General features: G+C 41.7%; 1 protein-coding gene and 1 long non-coding RNA gene across 2 annotated transcripts in view; one reads left to right on the forward strand and one right to left on the reverse strand.

Moving 5' to 3' along the window:
- Window positions 1-8119, reverse strand: part of CYTH3 (cytohesin 3) — a 51754-nt gene extending 43635 nt beyond the window's left edge. The window contains exon 1 of the mRNA XM_031606774.2: window positions 7951-8119. Within this exon, the coding sequence (XP_031462634.1) occupies window positions 7951-7978 (28 nt within the window). The 5' untranslated portion in view covers window positions 7979-8119. The remainder of the gene's footprint in view (window positions 1-7950) is intronic.
- Window positions 8120-8173: 54 nt separating this feature from the next.
- Window positions 8174-15535, forward strand: LOC149915749 (uncharacterized). The gene is made up of 3 exons (XR_016471765.1): window positions 8174-8348; window positions 8804-9440; window positions 11823-15535. It is a non-coding gene; the product is annotated as an uncharacterized LOC149915749 (long non-coding RNA).
- Window positions 15536-20462: the final 4927 nt, after the last annotated feature.

Below are 20462 nucleotides of genomic sequence, written 5' to 3' on the forward strand. Positions count from 1 at the left end.
GCCACTTGGCTTAGCTCAGCTTCTTGGGAAAGACTTCCTCCACAGCCCCTGGCTGCCCAGGCGGGAGATGCAGCCACAAAAACAAGCAGCAGATTTACAAATTCAAAAATGGGATTTGCAAGTGGTCAAAATTGTGCTCAGAGGGAGCATACAGGCTGGTGGGAAAATTCCTCTTGGGTCGATTTGAATGCCTGGGCAGGAAGTTCATTAGTCCACACTTAAACAAGTAAGGGAAAAAAAAAAAAAGGAAAAAAAAAAGGCTCAGAATCTGATTACTGAATATAAAAAAAAATACTCCTTCCAGCAACAATAAGCCCTTATTTTGTCATCAGCAATCCGCTTATAAATGCCCCTTTTGCCGACTCCCCCTCCTGCAGCATGCCTCATGAGGCAGCGGGACCCGCTGCTGTCAGCATCTGACCCTACAGACAACACTGCCTGTGAGCTAAACAAAGATCTCATTAAGGACCATGATATTTACAGTGCACCAAAATGAAAATCTAACAGCAAATAAAAGCTTCTGAAAACTTGGAACTGAGCGAGCAAACAACCTGAACGGTATTCTGCACTCTGGATGTGATAGCATAGAACACAGCTCCATGCTGGAAGTTACACTTACAATTAATGATGTGGCTGTATAAAAACATGGAGGTGACTCATTAAACGACTGCATCTCACAGTTCTGAGAGAAAACAAGAGGGTGCTTCCCTGCCTGCATGTACCAGTTCTTTTTCAGCCTTTCTGTGCATGAGAGAAAGGGACAGCAAGCAGCACAGAGATGGATCTGTGTCCTTTCTACCCACCTACTCCTTTTGCCAGAGCACATCCCGCATTATTGCTCCACTCCAACATAGTTTAACCAAAGAGAAGATGTTACCACCTTCATGAGAACTGATGCACACCAGCAGCAATTCCCACAGCTGCTGCTGAGCCGCTCCCGCGCCCTGCATCAGCTCTGCTCCCAGCAGCTGCAGGACATGGTGTTATGAGCCAGATAAACACACAGAACTGCGTAAGGAAGGGATGGAGGGTTTGTCACTGGAGAGGAAAAACCTCGGGACCACCACAGGAGAAGGCACAGCCTGCGAGACACTACACCACCTCCATAGACTGCGTTCCATTGTTTTCATACAGCTTTCTTGTTTTGCTAAGGAACTAGAGGTATTTCATCTAAAAAATAAAAAAGTGACTTTCCTCCTTTGATATGAAGGACTCATACCTGCAAGAACAGCAGCAGCTTCCCAAAATCCACCTGAGCAGCTCAATCTGATACAGAATACCAGATCTGTAATCAGACTCAGCGATCTCAAAATGAACTTATCTACAGTTCTCATTTTGAACTGAAGAACTTCCTTATGAAACTCAGTCAGAAGAGTTATTAGTTAATAGTCTTGCAGGAAAATCTATCCTTCGTACAATTTCCATTTGGTTGCAAAATAACAGTATCAATTTCACAAGTCCTCCACACACCTGGCATAAGGCAACTATTTCATTTTATAGTAATCAGAACATCTGAAAACGAGGGTAATTAGTACAAGCACATCAAGAAGCCCAACCTGTTGAAAAATCACACCAAGGATTGCCAGTACTTGATGTCCTATACACGAATCTGATTCATGGTTCACAAGCTTCCAGCGTGCTACACCTCCTGTTAACTCTGTGAGATGTGACTTTGTCAGAGACACTTTTTCCAAGATGTTGGATAATAGCTGTATGTACCTTCTTGCATGTCAGCTTTAACTGGAAAAGCTCCCCACTTACATTGCACCTATGTGTAAAAAGATACTGGAACTACAGTACAATTGTAGAAGCAGCTAAGGATCACTACTTTCTTTAAATGAAACTTCATATTACCAAATAATGGGTTTAAAAAACCTCAGAAAGTAATGAAATAAATGTGACACAGATGTTCACTTAAAAAAAAAAAAGAAAGAACAAGAATGTTTTTACTTCATAGCAACCAAATAGGTCAAGCCATTTCCTTCTTCAGGCAAATCCCAGAGGACCACAGAACACATGGTTTTCTAGTGGATTTTCTGTGTCTATCCCACTAAAAGGAAATACTGCCGTCCAAAATATTTGCAATACTAAGTTTTCCCATGAAATTGTTGGGAGTTGAAAGAAGGAAGTCATATGCAATTAAAAACAATTTGCTAGATGCTAAAGTTATACAAATGGCATAATTAAATATACTGTTACTATTTAAGTCACATACCTCTCCTATAGAACATACTGCTCTAAAAGAACGCATAGCAAAGAGCTCAGAAATACCAGCAATGGCAGTTCACACAAATTTTTTCCTTGCTTCCATAAATCTTAAGGTAAAATGCCACGTGTTCATCACCACCGTGGGATTCCTATCCTGCAGATCTACAAGCTGACACGTTTTTCCAATAAAATAGCTGCTAAGTGCTTCCTTTTATCCTTGGTGAAAGAAGCCCGTGGTCATTGTGTCCAAACTCTTCATTCAAATGAGTGCAATCCTTCAGCATATGCTTAAGGACTTCTGAACTACAGGATGACAAAGTGATTCAGGTTTATAAAAGGAAGAAAGAATCTGTAGAGATTCTTTATAGTCACAAACCAGCAGCCTTCGTGTAGCCCAGCCCCACATAGAAGCTTGCAGACAGCGTGTGAACCCATGATCAGATTAAATCTACTCAGGCATTCAAACATTAAAATGAATACTGCATAGGAAAATACAACTTATTTCTTAAGTTTCAGATTGCAAAAGTCTTCAAAGGGTTTTGCGTTGCCCTTTTAATGCCAGTTTTGTACAAGTTTTCTACTGGTCTTTAAGAAAAAGCAAATTAAAACATCTGATTTATTTCCTTGTTGATAACCACTGGTAATGTCATTGTGAATCCACAGGCACCAAGACAGGACATAGCTGGAAACAACATCAGGAGCTCTGTTTTAGACTCATTAAGCTTAATATGACAATTATGCTGTCTTAAGATGTCAAACAGGCCAACATTTTAGCTGGGACAGATGGCAGTGGAACCAGAGCAGGCAGTATATGCCGTGAGTCATCACTTCAAACATGATTGTTCAATTTTTATTTGCAAATTTGATTGTCCAGATGAAGATGTACTGAAGAAGAGAGCATTAAGGCAAGCACAGAGCCCTGCAAATCCTAGCAAGAAGTTGGAAGCAGAAAGATCATCTTCCATATGAAAAAGGGATTAACAAGACAGGAGGGGAGTGAGGAGCCAACAGAGAAAGAAGCCAAGAAAGAGCAAGATTTCAAGAAGAAAAGCATAGTAAACAGGACTAGAGGCAGCTGGATGGACAACAAGGAAAGGAATGTTCTATGTACGAGGGGTCAGGACACGTGTGGAAAGGACCTAGGATGAACCTGGAGGAGATGCTCTTCAGACAGTGACTGCAAACACATCATTCAATGACTTCCAACATGAAAAGGAGATGAGGCAGTAGTTCAACAAGCAACTGCAGCCAAATGTGGTGTAAAAAGAAACAGACAAAAGCATGCTTGCTTGGGGAGGAAAGGAAGCAAGCAAAAGATAGCAGTGGATAAGATGGAGCTATAGTTATAAGCAGAATGGCTTACAGCTTTTAATCAAGAGCTAAAAGCTGTGCCAGCAAGGGAGAAACTTATAGGTGGAAAAGAGGAAAGCAGAACGGACTGGAGGAAAGCCACACTGTATTTCATCAACTTTCCCTTAAGAAAGCGTTGAAAATTCTATAAAGAAGGGGATCGGACTGAGAAACTTGATGCAAACTGCAGGATGTCTCCTGGAAAGCACTGTGCTGCCTCGAGACATGCAGCCCCTCACCTGGTAAAGGCTCTTACGCTCCACTGATATTACAGACTGCAATATCCATTTTGTAACAGCAGCACATGGGAAAGCCGCTTTCACATGGCTATTGCTCTGATTCCCAGACGTTGCTCTGCAAAGTACTTTCTGTTCCTCCAAGTAAACTCTACAGCTTTTTTCCTAGATGTAATAATCCACAGATGCTATGTTAGAGGCACACTGTTCCACTAAAACCCGTGCCCTGATTATGCTGCTATGCACCAGCCCCCAAATCCCATTACTCAACGATTCAAGTCTGGCAATCTCTGGAAATTTTATCAGCAAAAATGTAATGTTGTCTTCCAAGCCACAGATACAAATATCAAACATTAGGCTAAGAAAAACCTTAACGTGTTACTGCAATTAAGAAGTCTACTTTCTGATACCACTACACATAATTCATATTTACAATTAATTACTAATACTAATGCATTTGGGGATAAAAGTTAAGACCCTAATGAACAAAGAAGTAATCTGTACAAATTGAGGTAAGCTGAGCATGGAGAAGTATTTATTTTGCAAAAAGAGACTTAGATTGAAGCTCTGCTGGCTGACAGAAGACATTTATGTTGTTTCATTTTGAGTTGTATGCCTGAATGTGCCATTATTTCTCTTCCTAGAACCAGGATGGGAGGTTAATCCGATACTCAGGTGCATTTTTTTGTTCTTGACACTTTCTCAGCATTACTTAAAACTCCAAAGAACTTTTGGGACAACTTTTTAAAACCACCAGCTTATCCACTTTGATGAGTCTGGAGGAAAACACAGTTAATATTCTTCTTTATTAAATACATTTCTTATTTTGTGAGTTTCTTTTATTTTAAACAAAACATGCAAATTCAGTCTTGAATGCAATGCAAACGTCTACAACCATGAACAGGTCACATGAACTCCCCTATCTTTAATATCTGCCTTTGAAAGACACTACAGTCCAGAGGTTGCTGGAATATACAAATAAAACAACTTTTCATGAAGAAATTTGGGGGGGTGGTCTTTCTTTTTAATTACATTTAACAGCTTTTACCTATAAGCAGATAACTGCTTTGCCATGCAGAAAAATAGAAGTCATCTTGCTAAATTTGGTTTGGCAGCAAATCTGCTCTTCTGAGTCTTCTGCAAGATGATCTGGTCCTTTGGTCCAGCTCCTGATGCTCTGCCTCCATACCAGAAATCCACGTGCTACCTGGCACCATTGCTGGCGAGCACAGCCAACAACAGGCTGCCAGCTAAACTGCTCTCCAACCCCAAGGAAAGCTTCAACATTTGGAAACAAACAGCTCTGGGAGCGACAGAGATTCCTCACTGTCACAGTCAGTGCTAGAGCTTCGTGTATTTGCTGAGTACAAGCAAGATTTTAACCTTTTAGCACACCTGATGAGAGCTCAAAACAAACATGCACACAGAAGTCACCCAGTACTCGATCCCATAGGCTTTCCCACGTGGAACGGCACTGAGCTGGATTTGGAGACTACGAAGCAACTGCACAACTCCAGTTCAGAGGAACAAAGAGCACTACTATTCCAGCCTGCCTTCGGCACACCTGCTGCAACGCTCAGTGCAAAGATCCCAATTCAGCAGCACCACCGCTGCAGAACAACAGTGAGCATGTAAGAAAAGCCTCGCTCAGATCACAGAACGTGTGATTTTAACCCAAGCAGGGAGAGGGAGGGGGAGAGACTTCCTGGATGAAGTGAACCACAGAGATATTTTAATCAGAGCACAAAAGGAGGCTGAGACGAACACCAACTGACGCGGATCATATCGCATCAATAATCCATGCACACAGCCTCCACTGAGAGCAACGGGAGGTTTGTGTGTAAGTGGCTTGTACAGAATAAACGCATGCCCCCATTTAGACTCCACACAGAAGAGAGAAAACACCAAGAACAATTCCCGCAATTAACATTTCTCTTCCGCCAAGTGTTTCTAAAATAATCCTGACTTTACACAGCTCTGCTTTTATTCACAGCTTTCACAAGTGATGGCAAAATAGCTGACCCCATTTGTCAGATGAAGGAACTGAAGCATAAGATGCAAATGAAACTGAGGAGCAGGGCAGCAGGCAGAGCTGAACTGGGAACTGCATTTACCTTCTGAATCACAGTTTAGTGCCCTAGATATTTAGATGCTTATCTAGATCAAGCCTCTAATTAGGATGATTCGGCGCAGTCCTCAAATAACTGCCCTGTGCCTGCAGTACCTGTGCACACCGATAAGCTCAGCTGCACCAGTTTGTCACTTCACCATGAGAATTTCTGGAGCACTGCAGAGCACCCCTGGCAGACCCTGAGCCTCACTGCTCGGTAGCACCAAGGCGCACTGAAATTGGCTGTCAAATCAACACTTCCCACATGCTTTCTATTGTGCAAAATGAAGCGGGGGGGAGGAGGGGAAAGGACTTAATTCAAAACAACAATGCATTAGCTGGAAGTGATCTAACTAATTCTGGCGTTCCAGACTGACTGTGCTCCATAAGAAAAAGTCAGATAGGATCTCCAGTCAGGAAAAGAGTTCAATACTCACAAGAGACTAGCATCAACTATCAAAAACAGATAGGAAAAAAAATGAACCATCTTATTAACCTACAATTGTTCCACAATAAAGCCAAATAGGGAGGGATATTAGAAGAGAGTTACACGTTTATTAGTCTGATACAAAATTAAAAGTTTCCTTCTATATTAAATCTGACTTCTTCCTCTGCAGAAGCACTGCAGGACGGACTGCCTCCTTCCAGGCTCTGGGTGCTTTTCTTCCTGAGAAAATCCAGCTTTGAAACACACACACCTGACAGGACTGATTCAGCAAGAGGTCCACCTTCCAATCTGAGCCTGGCACGTCAGAACTACAACACGACAGGGCTGGTGCCAACAGCAAGCACCTCCATCTCCCTCTCCCACAGACACCAGCACATAACACTGTGAAAATAATGTATGTCAAGTTCACTGAATCTTCTGAACAGTTCCAGTGTTCAATTGCTTCCAATGACAATTTTTAAAGGAGAACTGGCTCGTTTTGTTCTTTGTTTTCCTTGCAAAAGACTTAAGCCTAACACTGATGAGGCAGGCAAGTGCTGAGAAATGGCCACGCTCCTTCAAGAGTTATTCCTCTGATTCATCATAGCCTTCTTCTTCCCCAAGTTGTCAAAACAAACACCACACCCACCCGATTTCCGAGTTCTGAGCAATTACATTTAAAATTAGCAATCACCGTGTAACTACTAATCATACGAGCCTCAGCCATTATTTTATCCATTTAGAAATGAGCGATACCCCCAAACACGGCGCGTTTAACGCTTCGCAGCCACCGCCACCGAGCAGCTGTTGGGTTACAGCGAATGTAGGGCAGCCCTGCAGCCACCGAGCACATGGAGCCGGCCGGGCACACAGCGGAGGGTTCCTCCAGAGGGAAGGGAGCTTCACGCACAAAACACTGGAAATAAGATGAAGAAAGCAGGCTGCAAACCCGCCGTCCTTCAGCCGGGACAGTCTGCAGCCTCCGAAAGGTTAAAGATTAGAAGCTCCCCTAGGATGCAAGCCCCGATTCGCTAAAAGTGCTGTTTGGGAACATTAGCATCGCTGCCTTTAGGAACGGTTCGCCTTGTTTAAACTGGATGAACCACTCCGGGATTATCACCGAGCCTCCATTAGGATGACACACAAACAGAAGCCCTCGCAGAGCATAATTATCCTTTTCACCGCTCGCACAAACGCCAAACACACACTTTTCTCTCCCTCCTCCCCAGCGGACGCAGCTGCGCCCGGGGAGCGCCGCGATGTCTCCGGGCGGGATCGGAGCCAACGCGGGGCTGTCACCGCGCCGACGGACGGACGGACGGACAGACGGACGGGGCCCCGCCGCCACCCCGAGAGCGGCCCTCCACCCGGCCGAGCCTTCCGGCCGCGGGCACGGAGCCCCACCGTGGCCGCCGGCAGCGGCGCTGCCCCCGCGCCCGGGAGGAACCGGGCAGGACGGGGCACGGAGCGCGGAAAGGACAAGAAGAAGGGCGCGGTGCCGCGCCGCACGCTCCGGCCTCGGCCGCGCTCCCCAGCCCCGGTCCGGGCGCGCCGGCCGCGAGCGAGCGCTGCCCCGGCACGGCGGCCAGGTGCGGGGCCGCGGCCCCTCCGCCACTCACCGCCGCCTCCGCCGCCCTCTTCGTCCATGCTGGGGCCGCGCGCAGCGCGCTCCGCGACGGCCGCGGCTCGGGGAGGCCCCGCGCTCGCTCCTCCCGCCGCTCTCTTCCTCCTTCGCCGCCGCCGCGCACTACCGCCGCGCTCCCCGTCCCCGGCGCCGCCTCAGCCCCGGCGGCAGCCGCCGCCTCGGCCCAGCCGCCCGCCCCTCTCATGTGACCCGCGGAGGGGCGGGGGGAGGCAGGGCCCGGCCGGATCCGTGCCACCGCCGCGAGGTCGGCCGTCCTCGCCGCGCTCCCTCCTCCCCTCAGGGGGCGGCCGCGCCCCGGGCTGCGGGGAGCCTTCCGGCCGCCGTCTGCTTTCTGGTGTTCCCGGCGCGGCCTGGTGGCGCTCAGCGCCCCGCGTGAGTTGGGCGGCGAGCGGGTGGAGCCCGAGGCGCCGGCAGCTGCCTGAGTGAGGGGTGGGGAGCCGGCCGAACGAGGCGGGGAACGGCCGTAGGGCCGCTGGGACTTGGAAGTGAACCGCAGGGAAGAAAGAGCCGGGGGTGACGGGAGGGTGAGGGATGAGAGCTGGGCTGGTGCCGTGTGGTGAGAGGGACGGGGTGGGCGTCTGAGTTGGTGCTCCTGTGTGGAGCCAGGAGTTGGACTCGATGGTTCTTACGGGTTCCTTCCAACTCAGAATATTCTGTGATTCTGCAGCGGAGAAAGCTGCATCAGTAATGAAAAATATTGAAAATTCAACAGGTTGCTCAAATTAGCAGTTAAGTTATAATGAAGAAATTTTATTCATCACAGGTTTGTCTGATTTGAGTGTCCAAAAAGGAGCCTCGAGCTCGCAGTGTTTGTGTTCTCTCTGCAGCCTTGCTTGCCCCTGTTTCTTGGGTCGGGTGCTGGAGAGCTGCTGGGTGCTCTTCCTGCAGTGGCTGTGAAGTTTTGTGTGTAAATGGGAGCTCGTCAAACACAGTGCGGGATTTTGCACAGACGTGTGATGCCTGTTTTGGTAAGGAAAAGAATTCGCCTGCTTACAGTCATGGGACTTGAAATACTAGTGGGATTTCTTAAGTCCTTGCTAAGATGGGCAGTGTGACACCACTGCAGCCGAAGCAGGTAAGCAGCAGTGTGCTGGCAGCAACCACTCTTCCTTCCTTCCCAGGAACCACCCCACATTATTTTTTAAATAGTGTTAAAATTTTATTCAGAAAGGAAACAGGGAGGAAGGGGTCAGCCAACAGGAAGGTATCAGGGTTTTCATTTTCCTATTACGGGCTGGCATGGCACAGTGTGTGTAGTGGGGGCTGTCAGCAGCGCTTACCTCCTGACACTGCTGCTCACTGTTGTGCTGAGTGCAGAGCTTTGGTTCTGACAGCTGCTGTGGTGATCAGGTGTCCCTCAGCAAGAAATCGTAAACATCACAACCCCTAAAATGCTCCCACACTTTCCTACAGGTTTAATCACCGTATGAAAAGGAGGTGATTACATAAAACAGCACGACCTTGGTAAGAAATGTATTTTCCAACTATGTAAAGTGCAATTAAGGATGACTTCAAAATCAGTTTGAATGCAGATGAGTTGATGGTGGGCTCTGAATATTTCTGCCCACTGAGCAAACTCTTAATGTACGTTAGAGGGGAATCTGGTTCATGAGAAAAATCCTGGTGTTATGTTTCATCGCAGAATGTTTTCACTAAATCTGTGGTTTTCTATGCATTTGTGTAAGATATACTCCATTCTTTTCTTGCTTTCATTTAGCAGTGTCATTTTTAATCTTCCAATATTTAAATATAACTTTTGATACAAGAAAAAATCTACTGCAAAGGAAAAGCCCAATCACTAATAGCAGAAAAGAGTGAGCTGTGGAGAACAGTCTTCCTCCCACCAATTCAGTGGCAGAATTCCTGCTGACTTCAGTGGAAACAAGACTGGGCTTTAAAATAAAATAAATGAATGAATGGCAAAGATAAAAACAGCGTGTGATCCAAGCAAGGAAAGGAGACTGTCCTAATTATAAGTGGTCAGTTGGTTTATTTTATATAAATGTCACGCTCAAATCAGACAAACTTGTGATGAATAAAATTTCTTCATTATAACTTAATTATTAATTTGAGCAAACAGTTGAATTTTCAATATTTTGCATTACTGATGTAGCTTTCTCTGTTGTGGGTTTGAAATATATCTCGAGGAAAGTCTGTTACTTTCAGTCCCACGATAGTAGGATGACTTAACCTCACAAAATACAGAAGAGCACTAAAATTATAGTGCCTTCTTCATGGCTGTTTGTCTCTGCAATGATGGCACACAGTCCTCAAAACTTTATTTTTTCCTGCATATTGTGTATTCTGCAAAGGCACTTATTTTTGCATGAGCCTGATCCTACACGTGTTCTAGGAGTAAAACTTAGTTCTGTATGCAGGGTTCTTACCAAGCAAATCTGTTTAATCCTTAGGTGAGATATGTGATATAAATTTTAAAGATCTAAATTCTTATCTAACCATCTCATTTTCCCATGTACTGCTTAAATCTGTCGTGTGTGGCTGCAGAGCTAACCAGGGCAGGAAGAGATTTTTTGAAAATGTACAAAGTCAACTAAAGAATGACAGCCACAGTTCTACGTTGTAACTGTGGTAGTTCTGCCATGGGAGAACTATTCTTTATTTCTTTTTTTTCTTTAGTTCGTGGAAATGCATAACAACAATGCCACTGTCATTAACAATGGGCAGTTTCCTGCCAACAGAGGGACAGGTGCCAGATAGCGAAAAAGTTTATAATCTCAACAAATTTTAGGATATGCTCCAATAAGCTGTTTCCTACTCATGTGAATAATTCCTTCATATCTACTTTGTTTTCTGGAACTTTGATCATTTTTCCATTTTGAAACACACATTAATTTTATTTATCTCTCTGTGTTAGACTTTCAATTAAAAGTTTTTTGATTTGATCTTTTTTTCTTTCTTGCTTTCCTTTTTGTAATCATAGCTGTTTTTACAGGAGGTGTATTTTGCCAGGTCTCTATCACAAGTCTCGCCTTTTGTGCTGGAAGAAGTTCACAGTCTGTCATTTCTGCAAATAAGAGTCTAATAGCTGGTCTGTTTAAATTATCCTTAGGGGGAAATTGGGCGTTCTTCAGAACCGACTGCTGGCAGGGTTGATTCCCTTATGATAAATATGGTTATATCTCAGATTTTTAGGTGATGTGCTTGGTCTTTATTTTTCTCTTTGAGACAGCTTAGTGTCTGTTTTGATTAAGTTTGCATAAGAGGTAATTTATCATGTCATGTTTCGTTTTAAAGGGTCAGGAGCACAGCTGTTACGACATTTGTCGTAACACAGAAGATGGGTGAAGACAACTGAGTGCCTTACATCATGTTTTAGTGGTCTAAGAAGCTCATTAAATCTTGAGTCATTTCTATGGATTGCAATTTAAACCAGCTTGCAAGCCATAGTGAATGAAAATCACTTCCCACCCAACCCCCTTTATGTATGTACTTCTAATAATTGAAGAATGTAGAAGTCAAAAAGCCCTGTTGGTTCTCACATCCTTTCCTCAGTAAGAGAGAACTCCCTCTTATTCTGGATTGCTTTTTATCAGTTAGTGGAAATACTGAAAAAGATCCTCATTATTAATCTGGAATTTACTTGTAGAGAGAGGTTAATCTTATCTTGATAAGTTTCCCGTGGTAAATATTTCAGTGTAAAATTCCATTTTGTGATGATAGATTTTGTAAACTTTTCATTTCCAACGAAAAGCGATGGCTATGGTGGTGTTCATTACATGGGCAGCAATAGGAAGCTGAATACAAGTAAAACTGTATTATGAGGCTTAAGGAATACCACTCTCTTTTTTTCTTTTTTATCTTTTTTTTTTCTTTTTTTTTTTTCAGAAAAGAAAGAAATGAAGTGACTGCCACTGTGGCATCAGGCTGAATGTCAGTATCTCACACAGGCCTGGGATTTTGAAAGTCCCAATTAATCTTGCTTTGGGAGCTGTAACCCAACTGTAAGCCGTACGTGAGACCTGCTCTAGCTGTATACATATGGCAGCAGCTGAGGGATTCATTGTGGTAATGTTGGTAACAAAGGACGCCCACACGGCTCCTTCCTCCCTGCCTGGAGAAGCCTCCTTCCACAGCTCCATGGTGCATCAGGGCTGGCACGTATGGCAGCCAAAGCGGCAGGCTGGGCTCACGGCACGCGGTGTCAGAGGGGTCGGACCGGGTGCTCCTGATTCACCACTGAGCTGATGTCTGAAATGCAATTGTGCATCTCCACATGAGCTGGCTCAGATCTGTCTGCTGGCAAGTCAGCCGTGCACAGATCTGGGTTTAATAAACGTGTGACCATAAATTCAGCCAGGAGTAGGAACTGTCAGCTAATGATTGTGACTTCCAGTGTCCTCTCCGCTGTAAAGCTGTGCTGCAAATGAGAGCGCTCTCTAAAACAATTGTTCACTGGCACAGTTGCAACTTTTGTAGACTGTGACACACAGATGGTGCAGGAAGAAGAGACGCAGAGTGGTAGATAACTCTTTTGTCAGCAGGGACATCTCTGTATATTCCTAATTTTATTCTGAACTGGATTTTCTTTGTCTTCTTTTTGATCCCTCACACTCAGCCCTTCTGAAACTGTGTCTGGAGGCAGACTATGCTTGTCAATATGTCATCTGTACAATGGTGGTAAATTGATCCAGAACAAACACAAGCATATAATTGCATTCTGGTCAAGATCAGCCAGTGCTGAGTGACAGCATTTACAACAGACTTTATCCTGGCTTTACAGAGGCAGCAGAAAGATAAATGATACCAACTCGGATGTAAAGTCATCAGGGTAAAACCACTCTTTACTCTTTGCTTTGTTTTGTTTCTAAAAAACTGGTTGGGTTGAATTTCTAACAATTCTGTGCCTTGTGGCTATCCAAAAATGGTATTTACTGTGTCATGAAATGGCAGTTGCATGCTGGTGAGGGTATGCCTTCAGCTCCTCTGGTATGTTATTTTTAAGTACATAGCTGCTGTTGAGTCTAGATCAGAGGGGTAGTGATTCCTTGCTAAAAGGCTGTGTGTAATATTTTAAATTTTTACTGTCTGTAACCAAGAAAGGGCTCTGTTTATCCCAGCTGCTATAGTTAGAAAAAGATATACAGAACCTGAAGCAGAAAAACATTGCTTAAATGCTTTTCTTCTCATGGCTATACCTGCTACTTTATTTCTTCTATATCATCATAGATATGAGAATAATCCTTTATTCTTCTATATCAATACAGAAATGCTTTAATATTTTCTTACCAGTAGAATTCCAATTTAAAATGCAGATCTTCACCATAACTGTGTTTCTTTTGCTGTATATCTCTTTATAGTGTTAAAGAAAAAATCTGTCTCTAAATACAAGAAAATGTTAAGCAAGGGAGAGTCGAGCGCTGAAGCAAAGGATTTGTCCAATAAAATGGAAGAGACAGGTCAAAATAATTCCTGATGTAACTCAATTTATCTCATGCATTACATGAAGGATGAATTTGCTACTTTATACCTCTGGGGCCAGAACAGGATTTCTGTGATCTCAGCCAGCACAGTTTAAAATAATCGTTCTTAAGAAACAGAATTGTAATTTAAGCCTGATAGAACTGCGCCCATTATTTTTAGTGTATTGCCATATCCATAAAAGAACAACAGGTCTAAAGAACAACAAAAAGGTCTTCCTTAAAAGGTGAGCACGTGATGATTTGCAGCTAACATCCTTCATAACAGTTTTTTTGTGGGAAAAAGGATTTCACAGCAGCCTGTTAGAAATGGTCAGTGACATCAGGGCAGCTTCCCTTTCTTGTAAAGTCAAAAGCTTTTCTGTTTGCTGCATTACATCTTTAATTTTTTTCCTCCATTCTCATCCTTCTGCCCTGACCAGCTCTAATCCAGGCATCCTTTCCCTCAAGTTCCTTTTGGTCCCGCTGTGTCTGCAGGGATCTCTGGTCTCAGTGTGGCTTCTCCTTCCTGCTGTTTCCAGGCAAAAACATTCAACCACTTTGGATAGTGAAAGCAGAGACATCTGGCCTTTGCCCTAATTTATTTTCACATTTTAAATTTTAATATGCTTAAATTTGAGATGCTTTAAAGCAGAGCACTTTCACTGTGAGAACTCAGCCTCCACGTGTCAATCTGTAGTGCTATGCTCAGAGATTATTTTAGTTTTAAAGCCTTATTATGAAACATCAACCTCTGCCTCCCCATCCCACTCCCAAAGCCAGGAAATACTTCTAATACCAATATGTTTCGTTCTTTTAATAGTGTAAAGTAAAAATAACCCTATAGGACATTAGTGCAATGAAATTGAAGTCAGCAATCTGTCGTTTTTATCCTTACTAACATGCAACTGTCAGTTTTAATATGTTGGAAAGGATCTGTATATACATGTATATAAAAGATGTGAAAATAGAAAGGCATTTATTGAAAGCAGACAAAAATCAGAAAGATGATAAAATAGTAAGAGGAAGTGACCTCAGATATAAAAACTTGCTTTGTGCAGCAGAATTTACCACTAAGAGCTGAGGCTGGCAAGTTGCCATACTTTAGATTAAATAAGCTGTGTAATGTAAAAAAGTGTCAACTTAGTGTTCAGATACACTAAATGCATTTGCAAAACTAACGTTATAGAAAGCAATTAAACTTTTTTTAAAGTTTATTTAATTTGCTTGTTTGCTTTGTTGGTTTTTTTCTTTGTGTGTCTTTAAAAGCTTGGTTATGTATTCAAATACCAGAAATGTCAGCTGTACAGAGCTGGATCTCTAAGAATATCTGCATCAGGTGTAGCAATCGGCAGGATATAGCAAATTGCCAAACTACCAAATTAAGCATATTCCCATGTTTAAATACCTACTACACAGTCCACAGAGCTACTCAGGTAGAGTGTGTGCTGCTAAACATTTTCAAACTGGATAAACACTATTTTTTTCATGTAGAATATCCACTTCCTGATACGTTTGTGGAGAAAAGATCCAGAGCTATAGGAAATAAAAGAACACATACTTGAAAGAGTTCGCACATAAATGTTTTTGAAACCGGCTGAAAACTCTGCAAAAATCCAAGAATCAGCTGAGAATAAATGCTTTTTCTTCTACATGGGTATGTTTTTCTCTGTGGCTTGGCAAGGCCTGCTTTCTGATCTTCCTGCTAGAAGAGAAGCCATTTCAGTAGATGATGGATAATGAGCCCAGCTAAGTTCTCATGACTAACAAAACCATGCCCATGCTCTCTGTTCCCATCTGTAAGGTTTTTCCAGAGCTCAGCAAGTAGGGAGGACACCAAACCTGAAAAACTAGCCAGCAGATAACTACATTTAAACAGATAATTTTCTCAACATCTTCGTCAGATTTACAAGACAGATAGACTCTTACCTGAGTATGATGTGTATCCTCAAATCAAGTCTCTCAGCAAAAGCCATCTGTAATTTGTTGAGAAGAGGTATTAACTCCTTCATACATTAAATCATTCCATGAAGTATTTTGGGGCATTTCTTATATCTAAATCTTCACTATATTAACTGCTTCTATGGAATTTCAGATTTCCTCTTTATGAGGAACAGAAACTTTGCAGTTCTTTTCCTAGGTGCTGTTTTTAATCCCTAAACAGCCTCAAGTTTCTGCATAAGTTGTACAAATCTTTCTTACAAGTCTCATATTTCATTCTGCTTTAGTAAAGCTGAGATGTATAGATATGAGTTAAAAGAAGATAAATTATTTGTATTCTTCAGCTAAAATTAATAAAGTGCCATCTTGAAATTCTTAGAAAGGTAACAAAATTGGTTTTATTAGATTATGAAACTGCAAATTATGGTGAATAAATGCAGATAAAACATTTTTCTCAGAAAATCTAAACTTATAATTAAAGAATGTTGACCATAGGCAATAGGAACAAGGAAAGCAGTAACTTTATCACAGTGGGATTTAAAGATCCATAGTAATTCCACAGTAATGCAACATGAAAAAAATGTATGTTTTCATTGTGCTTGATGTAGCATTTAGGAATGTGTTGCCATTTGTTGCTACTGGACATTTTATCTCTTACGGAAAGCACTTAGAGCTCAAGCAGGAATACATATTTGAGCTAGAAAAGCAAAAATATTCATGCATGAATATATTTATATGAAAATATATATTGTAATACACATGCAGTCAAAAAACTACAGTGTCATATTTTATGCTAATGAAACAGTCTTTTATCTGTAGATCACAAAATCAGAGGCATCTTGGTTGTATAATGAGCAAAAGACTCTCAACTGAGTCTACGAAGCCAGCATGGATGTCCTGCCTTGTTTTCAGCCTGGTTTCAGCATGGATGTCCTGCCTTGTTTTCAGCCTGGTTTTGGGCAGAGACATGGCCACGCACGGCATTCTAAATTCAATACAATTCTCAGCTACTAAATGCTGACGCTTTCAAAATAATATACTTATTTTAGTTGTGTTTATTTGCTAGGAACACGGTATTTGGAAAATAGTGAATTTGAAAGTAATTGAGGAACGTAATATGGTCTCCATTTGAGCAGTAGGGAAGATGCACATTGATGCTACTGTTAGTAGGCCTGGGCTATTCATCTAGCTTATGTTTAAAGACATGCCTATAAAACACAAGTCCTGACCTTATAGTTTGGTTCACATAGGAGTTCCTCATGCTTACGGAGCTCTGATAAAGTCAATGAGGCCAGACATCGGTACTGATCCTGTGTGATTGGATTATGGGATTGAAGCTATGATTTGTCCTACTAAACCAACTTAAGTTTCTTAAACAGATAAATCCAGTTATCAGATTTTGTTTCTTAGCAATAACACTTTCCAAAATGCAAAACAAACAAAAAAAGCCCACCACCTTGCTTTCCTCACGTGTTTAATGGACGACTTCATCTTTTAGTTTGCATTATCACAAAGTGTGTATAGGGCTGCAAAGATAACAACAACTCCAAGTAGTAAAGGCGTTATTTCCTTTTCCCATAAAACTGATATAAAATACGTCTTTTTAATTCCTTCTGATCCCACTTAAGCCCACCCCACCACGGGCCCTGCACTGTTTCACAGATCCTTCTGTAAAGGCAAATCAGCTTGTACCCGCATTGTCTCCTGCTGTAATTCACCTGTGTTTCTGGCAAAATGACTTAAAATTAAACCAATAACACGTTAATAGCACTTTTTTTTTTCTTGTAAGGTCTGTCCCTGCCCTGAGTTCATGCTTTGCCTCTCAGGTTTTTGTGTTACAGGAGTCCTCTTGCATATGTCATTGACTGCCACAGCTGGAGCATCTGCTGGGAGGTAGAAACGCAGTTCCTTCCCAGGCAGATCAGCTGCTGGATTTGGCAAGCACAGATGAGTAACAAAAGTTTACCAGATGTGTTTTAACTGATAAATGCATTCTTTTGTGGTAACTATAGTAGTGATAACAACGTACAAAGTACAGTTGAAGCTTTGGACAATGCTGTTTCAATAGCGGCCTTCAGAAAAACACACTTCCTGCGTGGGGAAACAGACTGCTGAATAGTCCAGGAACAGCTACAAGGCCTTGTGATATCTTATGAAAATACTTCAGAACTATCTGTAAATTGAGCAAGTAGCACAGAGACTTACTTAATTGAGTTTAAAAAAAACTCATGAACAGTAATCCAATGATGAAAATCTCTACTGACTTCTAGATTGCTGGCATTGGAAACTAAATAGTTCAGCTAAATAGAAATCATTTTATCAATTGCAAATTAATTATTTTAAACCAGAAAGAAAAGTGAGGAAGAGCTCTGAAAATCATGTTTCATAATGTCAATGCAAACCAGACAGGTGGTATTTTAAGCAATATAAATAAAAAATAGCACAAATAGACTGTAGGGAACACTTACCTTAAATCAAAGTGAAGGACCAGAAAACGTGATGTAGTCTGTACAGCTGTTCTCACAGAGAGACAGTGAACAGAAGATGCAACCTGACCTAAAATGAGTGATAGCAGAAAGTGTACAAACAAGCACTTGGAAAGGTGCTCTCCTTTATCTCAGATTGGTACTTAAATACTTTTATATAGTAGAAGAGGAGCAAAGGCCAGAAACTAGAAATGTCATAATTATTTCTAACTCTGGAATCAGTCCTGCATGCTTGCAGTCAGCGTGCAGTACTTGGAATGCAAGGCTTAAGATCTATTTAGGCTAAAAGCTATTTAGGAACCTCTGCTGTAGAAAATATGTTTTATTACAAGAGGCCAGACAGGAACACTGAACTTTGAAGGGTCATTTGTGAATAACTTCTAGCTTAAGTGATTAAGGGTTCCAGTCTCCAGCTCCTCCACCCAACCTAAAAAATGTGTTAGAAACATCCTGCTTTGTTATTGCTGCTGGCCTTTTCTTCAGCGAGCAAGAGAGGAGCGTTGGACTTTTTTTTGTGTTGGCTTTGGTTCTGTGCCCCTGGGGATACTTTTAACAATGCATAATGCTTTAAAGAATTCTGAAACATTTTTATAATTTCCTTTGAACTGTGAGGATAAAGATAAATAAAGGAGATTTTGGTATGGGTAGAAAGCAAGTAGCACTTCTTATGGCTCACAGTATTTACAGTGTGTTTTTAGAAGCACACTGTAGTACTCATTTACAAGACCCCGATCCATTCTCCATTTTTCTTTTAATGGAAGGCAAAGCATACCACATACTTTCCAAAAAATGTTCTTATAAAGAAAGAAAATTATATCTTTTCTGCCCATTTAGCATGTTTTTCTTTCCTCTTCTAAAAGAAAACTGTGGTGCAAGACTAGACTGACTTAGTCAGGAAATACTTTGGAATTAAATTCAATCTGATTGATTCATTAAGTCATGTCAAAGAAAAAAAAGTGTAAAAAGCACTGGGTATAATTAGCCTAGAGCTCAGCTAGCAGACTTTCAAGGCCAAGCATAAACACACCTGTGTTCTCACAAAGGTTTTTAATTTCTTTGCTATATGATGAACACACATCTCTCAAATTGTGTCTCTAAAACAAAACAAAAACACCCTCTATGTAATCAGAAACAGGAACTTTTAAGTTACGTGTACATCTATATGATATATAGACTGCAACACTGGAATGAGCAGCAGCACAATTAGTTCTTTTGTTGAGTACAGACAAAAGATCCTTTTTTTTAAAGACATTTATTTCTGTTTTTAAATAGCTTGATAAAACCCACAATTGGTATTCAGAGTTAAAATGTAAACATTTACTGTAAGTTACCACTGTGTATTAATTTTGTACATCAAACTATTTGCAGTGAAATCCATAAGACCAGTCAAATTCAGCATATTTATAAACTGAAATGCACTGTACTAAGATAAAACAATGCCATAACTGAAAATATTGGAAAGATGTTCAACTCCCTCCTGTGGTGTAAGTGAGCAGCATCACAACCAGCTTCTGGAAGCTTAGACAGCACTCTAATAACCAAATGCCTGTGCTTATGCAGTAGGACAACAGATTTCAAGCTTACTGTGGAAACTCAGAAGTTAAAAAGTGTTAGATTTCTAAAATGCATACAAAGTTGTAAACATTTTTCTCTGGGACACACATAAAAATGGTTTGTGCCAACCTTCTCCACCTCCCACACTAGAAAAAAAAAATAGGCCAAAGACTATAGACTGAAATTGTTTTGCACGGGTAGCATCACAGTTTGCAGAAGTATTACAGTGTCAGCATTTACAATTAGTGTTACTCAGCAGCGGGGAGCACAACCCATTGCCAAGAAGGTTCATGGAACACTCATCCACTGGTGAATCAGGCACTACGCGTCGCATTTACCTACTGTTAAGAACAAAAACTTACTACACTCAGGTATTTTTGTATTTGATGGGTGAAACTGACTACAACCAGAGACCAAAGAACACTGCTACTTGTAGCAGACTGATTTTTAACCATTTGTGGGCATCACGTTCTAACTATGTGGATCTGCCACGAAGAAGGAAGATGTTTAAAGCAGACTATATTGAGATCACAGAAATTTCCAGAATCATGTCAAGGCAGATATTTTTCACAGAAGTCCCTCACTTTTTTTTTTTTAAATGTTGTAGTTTTCAGTTTGATTTCACCATTAACAATGAAGTAACTGCTTACTTGATCTGACTCTTGTGTGACCAATTCCAAAGACACCAAGACCACTGAGATTTTGCCATGCAGTACAGAATTAGTTTCACTTTACAAGGGTTAACTTAATGCTGGGCAGTAAAGGAGGATAGCATCATTCTAACACTGCCATATTATTTATTCTCCCAAGAACTGTCAGCAGATAGCTTACCTGTGTCCTTGTATTCAGTATATGAGTTGATCATCAGTATTAATATTTTCATAAACAAGTTGTTTATCTGAAAATTCAGTCAAGTGCAGCTCATCACTGAAGATTAGAGGCTTTGTAGTCTGAGATATCAAGAGGGGATTAATCACAAGTATTTAAAACAATCCTAAAAAGTTCCTTTTCTTCCTAGTTAGACTGTGCAGCACAGAGAGAAGCATCAGGATGCATTTTGTAATACACATTCTGGAATGCACTCTTAA

The sequence above is a fragment of the Phasianus colchicus genome, chromosome 16 (assembly GCF_987193195.1).
Source record: "Phasianus colchicus chromosome 16, bPhaCol1.hap1.1, whole genome shotgun sequence".
NCBI lineage: Eukaryota > Metazoa > Chordata > Aves > Galliformes > Phasianidae > Phasianus > Phasianus colchicus.